The sequence below is a fragment of the Chanodichthys erythropterus genome, chromosome 15 (assembly GCF_024489055.1).
Source record: "Chanodichthys erythropterus isolate Z2021 chromosome 15, ASM2448905v1, whole genome shotgun sequence".
In the NCBI taxonomy this organism is placed as follows: Eukaryota; Metazoa; Chordata; class Actinopteri; order Cypriniformes; family Xenocyprididae; genus Chanodichthys; species Chanodichthys erythropterus.
The window spans coordinates 3172626-3189350 of record NC_090235.1 but is presented as its reverse complement, the minus strand read 5'-3'; the positions used below and the strand labels follow the sequence as shown (position 1 = coordinate 3189350).

General features: G+C 35.4%; 1 protein-coding gene across 1 annotated transcript in view; it reads right to left on the bottom strand.

Annotated features, from left to right (window-relative positions):
- The window catches only part of pkhd1l1.1 (PKHD1 like 1, tandem duplicate 1), a 65551-nt gene extending 49628 nt beyond the window's left edge, over window positions 1-15923 (bottom strand). Inside the window, exons 1-28 of the mRNA XM_067411072.1 lie at window positions 15857-15923; window positions 15615-15692; window positions 15353-15497; window positions 14412-14520; window positions 14252-14309; window positions 14071-14164; window positions 13908-13961; window positions 13751-13824; window positions 13620-13662; window positions 13452-13522; window positions 13235-13345; window positions 12964-13053; window positions 11780-12045; window positions 10751-10842; window positions 10456-10615; window positions 9920-10055; window positions 9632-9775; window positions 8156-8310; window positions 6307-6417; window positions 5958-6116; window positions 5726-5847; window positions 5422-5582; window positions 5170-5336; window positions 4143-4278; window positions 2330-2484; window positions 1681-1803; window positions 976-1081; window positions 786-893 (exon numbers count right to left, since the gene is read on the bottom strand). Coding sequence (XP_067267173.1) covers window positions 786-893; window positions 976-1081; window positions 1681-1803; window positions 2330-2484; window positions 4143-4278; window positions 5170-5336; window positions 5422-5582; window positions 5726-5847; window positions 5958-6116; window positions 6307-6417; window positions 8156-8310; window positions 9632-9775; window positions 9920-10055; window positions 10456-10615; window positions 10751-10842; window positions 11780-12045; window positions 12964-13053; window positions 13235-13345; window positions 13452-13522; window positions 13620-13662; window positions 13751-13824; window positions 13908-13961; window positions 14071-14164; window positions 14252-14309; window positions 14412-14520; window positions 15353-15497; window positions 15615-15692; window positions 15857-15923 — 3295 coding nt within the window. The remainder of the gene's footprint in view (window positions 1-785; window positions 894-975; window positions 1082-1680; window positions 1804-2329; window positions 2485-4142; window positions 4279-5169; window positions 5337-5421; window positions 5583-5725; window positions 5848-5957; window positions 6117-6306; window positions 6418-8155; window positions 8311-9631; window positions 9776-9919; window positions 10056-10455; window positions 10616-10750; window positions 10843-11779; window positions 12046-12963; window positions 13054-13234; window positions 13346-13451; window positions 13523-13619; window positions 13663-13750; window positions 13825-13907; window positions 13962-14070; window positions 14165-14251; window positions 14310-14411; window positions 14521-15352; window positions 15498-15614; window positions 15693-15856) is intronic.
- Window positions 15924-16725: the final 802 nt, after the last annotated feature.

Sequence of the window (16725 nt, the reverse complement as noted above, 5' to 3'; positions counted from 1 at the left end):
TACAGTAGAAGGTGCAGTTCAAGCTTTCAGCTGCTTCTGGATTACAGAAGAATAGGACACAGGAGAAGAGAGTTAAACACCCTTACTTCAGCAGTAAAAAAGTGACACACAAATGTGATGTTTATCCAAGTAATTTTTTCTTATTGCACTGAATCATTGAAGGTCAGTAACAAAGACATTAGTTAATAAAGTCAGATTAAATAGATAAAGTAGCCTATATTTGTGTTATTTAACATTTAAATAATGCATATATTAAAAACATATTTAATAAGTTTGCATTTCACTGTTTTAATTCATTTTGAGGAATACTGAATCAGTTTTTGTGCAAGTGAGATGAGTAAATGCATGCTCACATTTAGTCTAGAACTACAATAAGCATCATGTTTACACAGTGCACACAATGCTTCTGCTCTTACTCTCGATTTCTCTCAACATGGAAACAGAAGAGGTGTCAGTCAATAAATTGGAAAACAAAGTAACTTGCATTATATATTTGAAAAAGTAACTCATATTTTGTTGCAAATTTAAAAGTAATGTTACTTAAAAAAAGTCTGATTACGTTGCTAGTAATGCGATACCACCAACACTGGCATAACCGACTGTGCTTACACTTGCCGAGACGAGTATTTTGACATAATTTTTTGTGTATGTATCCATGATTCAAGTGCAAGGAGATGCGAAAGAGACCTTAATCCTGTGTTCACATGCTGTCTGAAATGCGACTCTCTGTGTGCACGCTTTGGGTTTCTGCACGCAAAGACAGGTTTTTCTAGGTTTTGACTTACTGGTAACCTGTAGAACAGAGCATTCCACATCTCCAGTCTTTACAGTGATGTTTCCATCATCAAAACCAGATCCAGTTATGGTAAGAACTGTTCCCAGACCACTGGATCCTGAATGACAAGTTATATCAGTAATAAAACCACTATGAATGGAGATGACAGCTTTAATGTGAGACTTGATCATTTACCCTACCTTCTGTAGGCGAGATCCCGGTCACTGATGGGGTCTTTGATTCACTCCAGGTGAAACCACAGTCCCCTGAGCACCATGATGGGATACCATTGATGAAAACTTGCACCTTAAAGATAAGATGTCATTAGACATCCTAAACCAATGTTTCTCAACTGGTTTTGCTTCAGGACCCAGATATCACATTGGACTTAAAGTTTACATTGACATTCAGAGGAGACCCAACACAGTACTAAAATAGAAAATAAAATAATAAATATAATACATTACATTTACATAATACATTATACAATACATTTAAATTAATATAATATGAATCACTCTTAATCTTTACACTTTTTAACCAGTGAACTTGTATTTTATGGATTCTTGAGAACTTCTAGAATAAAATGTTAATAGGATGATGCACATTCAAACTACGGAATGCACATCTGTCCTTTTGTAATAATACAAATAAACCTGTCTGTCTTTAGTTCAGCCATAATCCTCTCAACATACAAAATCACTAGAAAAGAGGATATTCAAACAGAGTAACATAACCGGACAAGGCCCTTCAACGGACCCACTATGTAGCACTATTGAAATCTGCACGCTACATGGCATCAGGTAACATGAGGAAGAGCCTTTGAAAACAAGCTGCATTTATATGACCGATGTATGTTGGACAAACATAATTACTGCAGTAAAAGCAGCAAGTAAGAAATGCACCTGTGGTTTATTTGTAGGCACACGCAGAAAGTCTCCCATAATTCTCTGTTTGAAGAGGCCTCCTTGCTCGATCTTGCGTGATGTCAATGAAGGGTTCACGCCGACCACATTGGAAGCATTGATCTGGTTAACATTATCAAAAAAATGTTAATTCAGCCAGGTTAGGAAGGAAAAGTTTGAGTCAATGAAGAAATGAATTACCGCATTTAAAATTTGGGGTCTGTAAGATTTTTGATGTTTTTAAAAAAAGCCTCTTATGCTCACCAAGACTGCAGTATTTGACCAAAAATACAGTAAAATCAGTAATATTGTTAAATATTATTACAATTTTAAATACGTTTTTTAATTCAATACATTAAAAAAAATGTGATGGAAAAGAATTTTACAACATTGACATTATTGAACTGAATTGAATCAACACTGAACTGACTTCAGCTGAATAATGACACTATTGTCTTTTTTTATTCTGTTTACACCATTGATCATTATTTATCTGTTTATTACTGTAAAACTGCTGTATTGCATGAAGCACAATATAAATAAAAGTTACTTGAATTTTTTTTACTAACATTTTTAATTAAATTCCCATTAGCATTGCTCATGAGCGGTTCCCCTGCCATATTTTTTTTGTAATTGAACTCTTTATTACCTTTAAAAGAGGCTGATTTCCAGGGATGGTGAGCCACTGTATGTTCCAGCTGTAGCCTCTACAGTCTCCATATCTCTGCACCTGCAGCTGGCCGATCTCTGGGATCCCCTGCAGGGCGTATTGCAGGTCCGCAGCGCTGATGTCTACCGCCAGCCCTGGGAACACACAACGCACATACCACATGAAAAACCTGATAACTTCAACTTTATTTATGTCCTCCAGGGGTCAAATAGTTTTACGGCAACACACACAGACAACCATAAAAATAGAAAACAAAACAAAAAAATACCAAACAATATAAATTACAACCTGACTTTAATAGAATCATCAGCATGTTTTAAAATATACCTGTTAGCGTGCTGACTAAGGTAATTGTCAATATAAAGAATGTAAAGAAGTGGTAAGAGAACACACCCCTGAGGAGACCCAATGGACAATGACATCTCAGACAAATACCCATTCACTCTTACTCTCTGTGTTCTGTGTTAAGAAATCAGAGTCTTTTCATCAGTGTAGGAGCTAAAATAGGATTAATTTAAGTATTATGTTTATTAAATATCTTATGTGAGCTGTTATTTGAGTTGACACCATCTAGGGGTTGAAGTTGGAGATGTAAGGCCTCTGGAAATAAAGGACCTGTGACTTCACCTGAGGGCGTGGCCTGAACCGGAAATGACAGTCTTTGACCTCACGGCCTGACACCATGCGAAATAGACTGATTCAATCTACCTGTTATCTCTTCAATCCTTTAGTTATTTGAAATTTTGATTTTTTTGATTTTGCATACAGTTGCTTTTTTGTAATAAATAATACTTCAGTTTCGGAAAATTATGCTGTGGACAATGGAATCTTTTGGACAGTGAGTGTCAAGCCTTTTTTCTGTTCAGCCACCAAAGTGGACAATTGACAATTTATCCATTATAATCAGTGTCCAACTCTGGTTAGAACAATCTAAGGCTGAACACCGTTACTGACAATTGACATTTTGGCTGCGTGAGATTCTCCAGTTTTTTTGTTGTTGAGTATCCAAAGCACGAGCTGTTAAGGCTCACTTCTGGAAAGGGGGCAGAGAGCAGCAGCTCATTTGCATTTAAAGGGACACAAACAAAACTGTTTTTTCTCACACCCAAATAGGGGCAAATATTACAAGCTATAATAAGTGACCTGTTTGGTATTTTGAGCAGAAACTGACACATTCTGGGGGACACCAGAGACTTATATTACATCTATATACTAGGTATACTAGGTCCACTTTAAAAGCAAATGAAAAATCCACAAATAAAATTCAGGCATGTGTTTTACTACCTTGCAAATGTTTCAATATCAAGGTTTAGCAGAGTAGCAGTATCTTCTACCCCTTATCTAGCCCTGTATGCAAACTGTAAGGGGTCAAGCAGATCCTCTGTTTTTGTGATGAGCTCTTTTTTTAATAAAAAAAATATACATAATAAAAAAAACAGGGCCCAGCTGTTCTGCGCAAAATTAAGTACAAGACTACTTATATTGTCAGGACCAGGGCTTTGTAGCTTTATAGTGTTGAACATATTAACCACATCACGTTGATGGAAGAGAACAGAATTACTGTCACATAAATTATTTTTCCTCTCTAACCACTTGGAATTTTGTGGTTTATGTAGAAAGAAGTCCATTTCGCTATTCTAATAAATTAGTTTTGGGACTGAAACATGATCAACAGTGTCCGACATCAAGGATCTGCTGTGCAACAACAGGAAAATCCATGTACAAAATAATTCAGTCACTTCCAGCAGCTATACAACAAAGTAACAGATAAACCCACAGCCAACATGCTTACCTTCAACACGCCGGGCTAAGAACTCGACGACAAAGGTTCCTGTAAGAGGGGGGCTGGCTTTCTGGGGACGCATAATGGTGACAGTGGCATTCCCTTGGCTTTGAATCAGTAGGTCAACTGTTCTGTTTGGCATCTTCTGTTGGACAAAAATTAAGTCTGAAGATTGAGAATATATGGAAAGCTTGCATGGATCACTAAAAAGGGATAATTCACCTAAAATTAAAATTCTGTCATTAATTACTCACCCTCATGTTGTTCCAACCCCATAAGACTTGTGTTCATTTTCGGAACATAAATGAAGATATTTTAATAAAATCTGAGAGATTTTTGTGACTAAAAGCCTAAATTAAACCTTTTCATCAAATAAAGCAATTGTGTCTCTTCAAAAACACTTCAAAAGATTCATATCGATTAGTTTTACAGTCTCTTTTTGAATATTCTGAAGCATTCAAATTTTGGGTGAATTGACTTTCAGTGGAAGGACAGAAATCTCTCAGATTTCAGTAAAATATTGAAGGGGGAGATTCTGGAATCCACTGCTGCTTCAATTCATATCCTTTGAGTGAATTGTAATGAGCCATTTGTAATCAAGGTGTTAATCAATAATAATTTATCCTTTCACATATTACATGACTTCTTCAAGCTTATGGGGATTTTACTTACTTATAGAATTATATGTTAATGCATTTACTTTTCATCTTTTGAAGATGTGCTTATACCTATCAGTCCATGTGTGGAAATTTTGGTCATTGGGTCTTTAACTGTAAATTCTCGTACAATATCTTCTTTTGTGCTCTCAAGATGAGCAAGTAATTGATGACAGAATTTAAATTTTGGGGTGAACTACTCCTTTAACCATGCAATTATGTACACACAATCTGCAGAAAACAATTCAGAGAAATAGCAATATCTCATATGTCAAAGAAAAGAAAATATTCTGTTGTCATCTGTCACATCAGAGACATTTATTAAGTTCCAGCACTTCAAGACTCATTGTAGAAAGAGTTCCATTTGAACTTTAACTTACCTTCAGAAAGCCTATTTCAAACAGTGGGACACCAAAGCCACAGTTGTAAGGTGTCGCAGTGATCTCATAGCTGACTTGTGATACATTTGCTTTTTTGCTCACAGTGATATTTGAAAAGAAAGGTCCAGAACCAGCTAGAGCAGGCGGTCTTCTTCTGTGGATTATAACTGAACATGTGCAGAGAGAAAATAGAACCTTAAATTTCAAAATAAAATAAAATGTAAAACGTATTTAAAACTTATTCCTATTTACCATTAGAATCCAAAGCAGTTGTTGCACGTCCAAGGTGAACAGCGTCTATGAAGTAAGAGTTAGCGGCCACACCATACACACTGAACTGAAGAAGTTTGTAGTTGGAGCCAATATAGTTTGTCTGTATGGAGCTCAGGAGATCCACACACTTGTAGTTCCACCTGAGAATGACAACATCAATGTTATACTTACAAAAAAAATTTCCTTGTTATTGGACTGATTTTGTTATTACATTGGCGATAAAGACAAATCCTCTAAAGGAAAGACATCAGGTTATATTTTATGTTTAGAAGATTAAACTTACTCATCAGTTGAGTCAAATTGCACAGAGATACGTAGGTTTTCCTCTCGGTAAGTATTCGCAGCCAGGTAACTGAACAATATTCCCAGTTCGTTCACCAGACGCCCTTTGTAGGCCAAGCAGAGCTACAAAAATAATATAAATACTATACATTTCCATCTTTGAAAAGTTCATTTTCATACTGAGAAATATCCATTAGTAAGGATGAGATACATAAGTGTTTAGTGGATCTTACAGTGTTGTATGTTTGTAGTAGTATTGGGCTGTAGATCGCTCCAGATGCTGTAGTGTCATTGGCATTGAAGAGAATCTCTGGATTCTTCAGAAAGCAACGGCCACAGAAAGCCTCAGAATCATTGACCCGGACCCCTCTGCGGCTTAGATCTCCTGAAAACTGTTTTGACAAGGAGAAAGCTCTACTAGCTTGACAAAAAGGTGATGTTTTCAACAAAATAACTGACGTCTATAATGCTAGAACTAATGTCACACGATTTGCAAGGCTAACTTGACTAGTTTTGAAATAGGTAGGCATGTCCTCTGCATGTAGAACATACTTGATCATTTGCTTTTGTAGCCTTGCTTACCCCTGTGGTGGGCGTCTCATAATCTCTGAAAAATTTCACATTAGTGTTCTCCATGGTCGGAATCTCTGCTGGACATTTAGCGGTGACCATCATTTCTAGTGCTGAACGCACCTTTAATTAAAATAAATAATTAGAAATTAGAGGTGTAACCCATCATGTAGAAAAGGAATATTTCAAGAGAGCATTTAAAATGTTTGTACACAGTAGTACAAACCCGGTTCCAAAAAAGTTGGGACACTGTACAAATTGTGAATAAAAAATGAATGCAATAATTTACAAATCTCATAAACTTATATTTTATTCACAATAGAATATAGATAGCATATCAAATGTTGAAAGTGAGACATTTTGAAATGTCATGCCAAATATTGGCTCATTTTGGATTTCATGAGAGCTACACATTCCAAAAAAGTTGGGACAGGTAGCAATAAGAGGCCGGAAAAAGTTAAATGTACATATAAGGAACAGCTGGAGGACCAATTTACAACTTATTAGGTCAATTGGCAACATGATTGGGTATAAAAAGAGCCTCTCAGAGTGGCAGTGTCTCTCAGAAGTCAAGATGGGCAGAGGATCACCAATTCCCCCAATGCTGGAGCAATATTAGAAAGGAGTTTCTCAGAGAAAAATTGCAAATAGTTTGAAGTTATCATCATCTACAGTGCATAATATCATCCAAAGATTCAGAGTATCTGGAACAATCTCTGGGCGTAAGGGTCAAGGTCGGAAAATCATACTGGATGCCCTTGATCTTCGGGCCCTTAGACGGCACTGCATCACATACAGGAATGCTACTGTAATGGAAATCACAACATTGGCTCAGGAATACTTCCAGAAAACATTGTCGGTGAACACAATCCACCGTGCCATTCGCCGTTGTCGGCCAAATCTCTATAGGTCAAAAAAGAAGCCATATCTAAACATGATCCAGAAGCGCAGGCGTTTTCTCTGGGCCAAGGCTCATTTAAAATGGACTGTGGCAAAGTGGAAAACTGTTCTGTGGTCAGACGAATCAAAATTTGAAGTTCTTTTTGGAAAACTGGGACACCATGTCATCCGGACTAAAGAGGACAAGGACAACCCAAGTTGTTATTAGCGCTCAGTTCAGAAGCCTGCATCTCTGATGATTTGGGGTTGCATGAGTGCGTGTGGCATGGGCAGCTTACACATCTGGAAAGGCACCATCAATGCTGAAAGGTATATCCAAGTTCTAGAACAACATATGCTCCAATCCAGACGTCATCTCTTTCAGGGAAGACCTTGCATTTTCCAACATGACAATGCCAGACCACATACTGCATCAATTACAACATCATGGCTGCATAGAAGAAGGATCCGGGTACTGAAATGGCCAGCCTGCAGTCCAGATCTTTCACCCATAGAAAACATTTAGTGCATCATAAAGAGGAAAATGCGACAAAGAAGACCTAAGACAGTTGAGCAACTAGAAGCCTGTATTAGACAAGAATGGGACAACATTCCTATTCCTAAACTTGAGCAACTTGTCTTCTCAGTCCCCAGACATTTGCAGACAGTTATAAAAAAAAGAGTGGATGCCACACAGTGGTAAACATGGCCTTGTCCCAACTTTTGAGAACTTTTTGATGCCATGAAATTTAAAATCAACTTATTTTTCCCTTAAAATTACACATTTTCTCAGTTCAAACATTTGATATGTCATCTATGTTGTATTCTGAATAAAATATTGAAATTTGAAACTTCCACATCATTGCATTCTGTTTTTGTTTCACAATTTGTACAGTGTCCCAACTTTTTTGGAATCGGGTTTGTATAATGTCTATAATTTTATTCTTTCCTAAATATTAAGAAATCTAAAACGAACGAAAACCTCGGTTTCAGAAGCATTGAAAGGCAGAGGGAGGGACGGAACTCCACCCCACAGCAGTGTGAACGTCTCCATGCTGGCCTGGCCTTTCACGTCCTCAGTAACTGTGATGTTTGTATCTGAGCCCATGATCAAGTAGTCAAGATCCTCAAAGTCACCTGAGATAAAAAACATATTGCAAATCACTCTTAAATGTCCTGGCATACTTTACATGCAACATAAAAGGTAACATAAACAACCTAATGTACAGTCAAACCAAAAATTCAGACATTTTTAATATTTTTACTAGTGGGTGCAGGACACTATAGTTCATTTATGTAAGTGAGGATAGCAAAATAAAGTAAACTGTGACATAGTACACCCTAAAATTCTTCATGCATTGGACTACCAGTAAAATTTATAAAAATCGGGGGAAAAAAATTATTCAGACACCTTGACCTGACTTTGACCATGTTTTGCTTAAGTGTTATCTGACATAAAGAATATTTTATTCTGACACAGTTTAACTCTGAGATCTTGTCATATTGTATTACCATTTTTTAAACTATAGTGGATAAACTGCAATAACCAATGTTGTCTGAATAAATTTTGGTTTGACTGTACATAACTCATAATAAAAATAAGAAACAACAAAATAATTGAAATATATATGAAAAATATATAATGTCTCTGCATAATGCACCACTTCTAAAGAACATCTTTGTTATTGTATGTTTTGTAATCTGAATTGTAAGGTGACTAGTATTTTTGGTAACACTTTACTTAAAGCCTTTATGTTTGATGGTTATGAAGGTTTTCATTTTGTATGTTATAATGCCTTATATATTTTCATAAATAATTGTCACCAAAATCGTTTGTCATGTATTGTAATGCATTACACATTCTAAAGGGGTAAAAATTATATAGATAAGTATTATAATGTATTGTCGTTACAGGTATTCATTAAATCACACAATGTATTATAAGCTGCATTACAAGGCATAATTAATGCATTACATATAAAGGCTTTAAAGCGTTTACTGTATTAGTTACTAACAAACATGTCATATTAACAATATTTTACTGTAAAAGTACACATTGAAAATATAGTTTCACCTTGCTATATATTTCATCCTAAATTATATCATAATTTGTGCTTTATACTTTCAATAAAAATATATATATATCACAGTATTTTACATGTACATTACTTGTCCTGTTAAAACTAATTTTTCAAGATACTGTAGGTTAGTAAATAAAGAGTGACACATTATTGGCCAATTAACCTGTAAGAATATTAGCTGTGATTTTTAGAAAACTGTGGCATTTCTAAATTACTTTCATTACACACATTTTTGATTACAATTTATATTTGAAATTTAGTATAGATGGGTAATTGGTCAGGATTTTGTTAAAGAAAGTTTATTTGTGAGCAAAAGTCAGTAGACAGAGAAATCAGTCAAAGAATATTGATTTTAAACAGATCATTTTCAAGTTCACCTCTGTTGGAGTTGAATGTCACATTGTACAGTGCCTCATTGTCCAGTTCTTGCTTTGTGACTGTAACACTGTCTGGTTTAATTGTCCACAAATCATTCAGAGCGTTCTGCAACTCCATCGCTGATGCACTAACTGGGATCAGCCCTACAACACGCAAAGCAACTCCAGTAAACATTATAAACATGAAAACAAAAGACGTCTCCAGTGCAGAAGAGTGAATGCAAAAATTAGGAGCACATGAAAAATAGATCTTTTAGCACATTCATAGTGCTGTGTGAACTAATGTACCTGTTTTAAGATCTCCATACGCCAGGAAGTAGTATGTGTTTTCACAGCTGCTCAGTAAGAAACAATCACTGCTGATTCTCAGAGTCTGCACCTCATTGATGGGGGTTATCGGTGTCCATCCCACGAAACGAACCACCTAAATCAACAAAGAATAAAACAATGCACATAGCAGGTAGAGGAGCTCATATATAAGACTAACTGGCCTGGTTTCATGGATTAAGCCAGGATTAGGTCTTAGTTCAATTATGACATTTAAGTAGCTTTTATATAAACATGCCTTAGAAAAAAAAAACAGTACTGGTGTGCATCCTGAGAGAAAACAATGGCAGTCACATAATTTAAGATATGTCATTGCAAGTTGCATTCAGTTAAAACAGCTAAAACATGCATTTTAGTCTGGAACTAGGCTTGTCTGTGAAACCAAGGGTTTGAGTTTCTTGCAGGTGCAATGCAAAAAAAAAAAAAAAAATGCTTCCATCTATCTTATCTAGATAATCTTTGAACTGACCCTTAAGTGCTCCTGTGAGTTGACTTACCTGTTTTTCAGGTAGTATATTATAGTTTGCGTTAATCTGCTGTCTCTCATTAACAGCTTCTATAGTCTGCTGGGCCGTGAAAGGACTGATCTCTTTGAAAAAGGCCACATCCACTGATGCTGTTCCTCCATACTCCTGCACTAGAAGCTCAATGTAGTACCTGTAACACATTGAAAGATGTTTCATATACATTGACTATATTTTAGAAAACAATTAATGACACAAAGACTAAAAGAGAGCAAACATTTAGGAATTTTTAAATATTATTTTTTACTTGAAAACCTTGAAAACTTACGGTTTTCCCTTCTCTAAGCGCATGACCTCTGACCTCTGAGTGTTATAGGTGAAGAAACTGGTTGCATAGTAAGGCTGTGATGCAATCTTAACCTGAAATAAAGCAAAATGATTGTTTAAATTAAAAATTAAAATATGCTTGTACGTTACTAGCCTCTACATAACCTCTTAACTGTCAATGTCCTGCTACTAGCTATTAGTGCTATTGTGCACTTTTGTCAGGGTTATGTCTGTTTTGAGTTGATTTTTGATCGGTTTCCCTGTTCTGTTCATGTATGAGTTTGTTTTTCATTAGTCACATATTCCCCTTTGTTCATTGTTTCCTACCACTTGTTTGTATCCTAGGTTACTCATTTGATTAGTGTCCTCAGTTCAGCTGTGTCTTGTTAATTAGTCTTGTTTAATCCTTTGTTCACCTTGTATATAAGCCCTCAGTTCCTGTCTAGTCTTTGTTGTGCACTGATGTTGTTTTAAGGTAATGTGGTTTTGTGTTGTTCTAAGTTATCGCCTATGTGTTTCCAAGTTTGAGTCTCCAATTAAAAGACTTGTGTATCTCCTGAGTCTACAGCCACACCTAAATCCTGACAACTTTTTTTTTATTGCCTTTTTTTAAAATGAGGTATTTATTTTAATAATTAATCCTGTAAAACCCCTTTTTGAAAGTTACCATGGAAAATGTTCAAATTTGTAAAACAACTTGGTTAAACATATGGCTTTTTTTGTTGTTGTTGTTGTTGTTTTCCTAGCAATTTTAGTGTCAATTATTTTGTGTAAAACGAACAAAAAAAAAATGTTCAGTACATTTGCTTTACAGTAAAATTAAACCTTTAATTGTTTTACACTTTCATTTTTTGATAGTGTTTTTACTTCTGCAATAATGTGTCTTTAAAAATAGGCCCACCTTAGATCTGTATTCCAAAGCATTCATGAATTGGAATCATTTAAGTTTGGACCTCCAAAAGGGTGGTAACCGTTAACAGGATAATTGCTTACATTGACTGAAATTATGATTGTATTGTCATTCAGGTACCTTATCCTGGGGAAGACCCGTCTTGCTGAAATATAGCTGACATAGGTCGTCTGCTTTGATTCGGAAATAGTAGTTGTCGGTCTCCGTTGGAACAAAGAAACCACTCAATCGTGCCACAAAGTTATCAATTTCATTGGGCCACAAATAAGACAGCGAATCCACCCACTGGACGGAATATCCAGGCCTGCTAGAATTATACTTCAGGACGTCCTCGAGAAGGTTGGGAGAAGAGTTGTTCCACATCTCCATTTTAAAGCCTCTGCCACCTACAAACATGATCATTTAACCATCATTCAATACAATCAAGGCAACTTTTTTTTGTCATGAAGTGCCATTTTTATGTTTCTGAGTTAATTACTGTGCCCTTCAATAGCCTATTTCTGAAGCAAACTGTCATAATGTTTTACATTTAGTAATCAAAATCCTTTAGTTTTCAGGTTTAAATTAGACTTTAAAGAACAGATTTCCAATGGGCTCATTTACACCTGGTCATTCATGCATTTTTACTGATCAGATAGCTATCCGTTTTGTTAAAATCTAATCTTCAATATTGCGCTATATGCAAATTTAACACAGTTCACATCAAAGAAAGCAAGAAACAAGCTTAATTTAATTATTCATCAGCATTGGTAAGATCATTTATTCTCACTACTTTTAATATATAAATGTACATGTGGCTTCAACAACCAGATGCATTTTGTCCTGTTTCATCTGGAATGTGAAAAAACGCCATCTCTTTTGGTCTATTTATGATTGGATAGCTATCTGATGAGCGAAAACACATAAAGCGATTGCCAGCGATTACTCCTCATCATGCTGTGTGCCTCCGCGTACTCCTATTAAACATACCCACCATTATTGATTAAATTAAATTTCCTAGTCAATCATTATCAATTTCAGAAAATAAATCAGCAATAATTTTAGATTAGATAGATAGATGGCATGATAAAATTCCAGTTTCCTTGCTGTCAATTATGTGATGGCCTCTGATATACAATGTTCTATTGAAAACAGTTATGTAATAAAAGAGAATCATGGTCTTGGTTGAGATAATGTGTGACTTCAACAGTGACAAAGTCAGATGTTCTCGCGTGTGGAATGCAGAATTCGTGCAAACAATGGAAAAGACTGTCACAGAAATATTACGTCACCATAAGAGATCTGATTTCAGATAAGATTCTCACCAGGAAACACTGTCATATTGTTTTTTTCATAACCAGGAGTTATGCAGACAATCCTCTCATTTGATACGCTCTGAATCTGACACTCACGACCTAAGGAAAAAAAAATATATAAAAAATACATTTGAAAAATAAATTAATTTTAATAATTTATATAATCATTTTGATTAATTTCGTTATATATTATTTTTCAATGTATATCACAAAGCAAACTGAGATTAAATAGATAGACGGACAGACTAACAGATATTTATTTATTTATTTAGAGGGTCACCTCCAACTAAGACCATGGCCGGCTGGTCAGTCTCATCAAAGTAGTGTCCCTGAATGGTCAGTGATGTGCCGCCCAATATGCTGCCCTCAGAGGGAGAAACTCCTGTCACCTCTAAAAGAGACCAGGCCACATTTTAAAAAAACAAACAAACAAAAAAACTCTGATTTTGTACAGGCAATTCCTTGTATTTTTTAAGAAGACAAAATGTTATCCACACCTGCGTATGTCTGGAACATGGCAAGCCTGTTCAGCGCTGAAATGCTGAAAACCCCAAAGTCTGGCAAGCTCCTGAAAAAAAGAAAATATGTGTTTTGTCTACTTTTCTATCAACAACATGCAGAGACTTTGATGTAAAGTTAGAAAAGTAAAATCAAACTTGTCTGACCTCCCATATTGACTGTCGAGAATGTAACTGAGGTTATGATGACCTGAAAACAAAGGCGATTACATTTATTCTGACAGAAATCTATAGTTAATGAATAATTCTTGAACATTTTAACAATAACGTGTCCTCACCAACATACGTTCCAGTCATTTTGCAGCTCATATATCCCCATTGGCTGGTCTCAGAATCCAAAAAGAGGCCATACCTGAAAAAAAATGAATGCATATTTATGGAGAATGCATTGACATTTAATGTTATTTGTTTGTAACTTAACTGAGATATACTTACTTTTCATCTGAATTGGGTTTTAGAAGTTCACATGGCATGCCTCCCATGTACGCTCTGTTCAAAGAAAACATATTAAAACAGTTTCAGGCACACCTTATGTCAAGACGGAATAGATTCAGTCATTTTTATTTTTTTGACCATTGTGTATTAAATATTTCCAGACCTTAAAAATCTCACATCCAGGCCATTGGAGCTTTTGTCCGTGTTGCTTCCGTACACATCAGTAAAGATTCTTCCCCGCAGTGTCACCACAGTCCCTAAAGTTCATTTTTCAATTTTTCAAATTTTTTTTTGAAAGGTATACATCTCACAGCAGAGTAAAGACAAAAACTAACAAGACTTACCTGGGGGACCTGAGAGTGGACGGATACTTTGAATGGTGGGTGTATAGTATGTTCGGCTCTGTGAAAGCAGAGCATGTTTTTGTAAATATATTGCAATATTTTGTTATGATAGGAGTATGTATGTATGAGTAAGCATCACAATGAAGTCCATCTCACTTACATAAAACATGCACCAGTAATTCCACTGACTTCCATAACAAATGTTGCTGGAAGGAATTGGCACACCATCCACGCTGACCCGCACCTCATAGTCATCTTCTGGCAGAGCTCTGAATATGATGCAATATAAAGCTTTCTTTGAAAAATATAAGCCATCAACATTTTACATAACATTATGCGGTACAGCTATTTCAAAGAATTAAAATGTGCATATGTTTTTCCTTTACACAAATATGAGATTAAAGTCTGCTATAGTAAACATGTTATACAATCAAATGCAAAGGGAATTTAAAAATGCAATTTTTTTTTTTTTTTTTATAATACATAAAATATTAGAATAACTTAGAATAACATTAAAAGAAAATTCATGCAAAAATTAAAATATTCACATTTTTAAATTGCATGAATAAGATTTGGGAGCTGCAGGAGCGAGGACAATTTTCAGGGAATAAAGAATATTAATTTTGGTCTGTTTCTCATATTGAATTAATTTAGCAGACTTGGAATTTAGAACACACAAGTCATATGGACTGGTCTTATGGTCACTTTATTATTTGGATATTCCTCAAAAAATCTGCTTTTGTGTTCCACAGAAGAAAAGTCACATGAGAGAGAAAATTTCTCCTACAGGACAAGTAAATGTTTCCTGAAAACACTGACTGGGGGAAGTTGGTTTAATTATTGGGGGAAGTTGATTTAATTGGGTGATTATGCAGTCAAAGAAAAGTCAATATTTTTTATTAATATAGATTATATTTCCACTGATTTTATTTACTTCTCCTCAGTTTTTGAAATTAGTCAAAATTACATTCCTTCTTCCATATATAGCCCCAATCCCTTTCCTGTAAAATATTCACATTTATGTATGTAAAAAAAATAATAATAATCTTATTAGGAGGAGCACTTAATACATTATCAAGACTAATCTGATTCTTTGCTAACCTTGTGTAACACATGATCTGATTGGAGTGAGTGGAGTCTTTCTCGACATCACAGGGAACAGATCTGGTGCGGGACACCAGCGTCACACTGTTGCCGAAGTTTGGGTCATTGGCATTGAGATTGAACTGATTAGCTTGAGCAAAACCTGAGGGGGAAAAAACAAACAAACGCTATAAGATATTTTAAACCGTATAGCTACAGCCAACATTTGATAAACAGAATGTTGGGATTCATTTAAAAGCATTGATGACTTTTTTATTACCTTGCCCCTCAATGGTCAGTCTCGTGCCGCCATTGACGCTTCCAGTTTTTGGGGTTACTTTGTTGACACGCTGCGCTCCTGTCAGGACAGAGGTTATAGTCACTAAAATGTATTAATTTCAATGTATGAATGTCAGTAACGCATTTAAGGACGACAACAATGATCTGAAATTACGCAAAATGTTCAGAATGACTGAAGTAGCTTATACAAGAATACAAGTGGTAGATAAAGTCAGCGCGTACCTGCGGAACTCCACAGTAAAATACAAACAGTGAGCAGCAGGTGAAGCTGCCGTCGCACGTGCCTCATCCCGACTCACAGTGCGCGCGCTTCAAAACATACAGTTACAGTACAGTTCTGCACAAACAATAGACACAAACAATTTGTTATGTCCATTCCTAAACATATTTTAACATAATTAATTTAAATATAAAAACTAGCGCTAAACCTCTTGCAATAATGAACAGACCAGCATCTATTCAGGCTATACATTTAATAAATATAGATAGACTATAAAATTAATATACATTAATTTTACACCCTAAATTTATAAATAAATGCTATAGATAATTAAAGATAGATAGACAAATAGAATTTGTAAAAACAGAAAAAAATCAAAAGTAATCCTTATGTAGGTTAATGATAATTTTTGTTTTTGTGTATTTTATGTATGCCATATCAATAAAAACAGAACATCAGAGATTATTAAATTATAAAATTATATAGAAATTCTTCAAATTTCACTGACCAGTTAAGACTTACATACCTGTTAAGACACTCTGTGTGACCCAAACACCAGTGGCTCATTTGTTAAGAGCTCACTCTTTTTATAGCTATACCTGCCCTCAGGGTGTCAAGAGGAGATTCGTTTCCTTTTTTTTTTTTTTTTTTTTGTGTGTCAGGTGATCATGAACATTGCTGTCATTCTACAAGCTATAGAAAGACATGTATTCTTTTCAAGTGTACCTTAACAAACACCAAAAACAGATAACAATGTTTAGGCCAGCGTTTCCCAACCGGGGTGTCTCCAATAACAACAAATAGCCTAACACACACACACACACACACACACACACACACACATTTATAATAAAAATGCGAATCGTGTGAA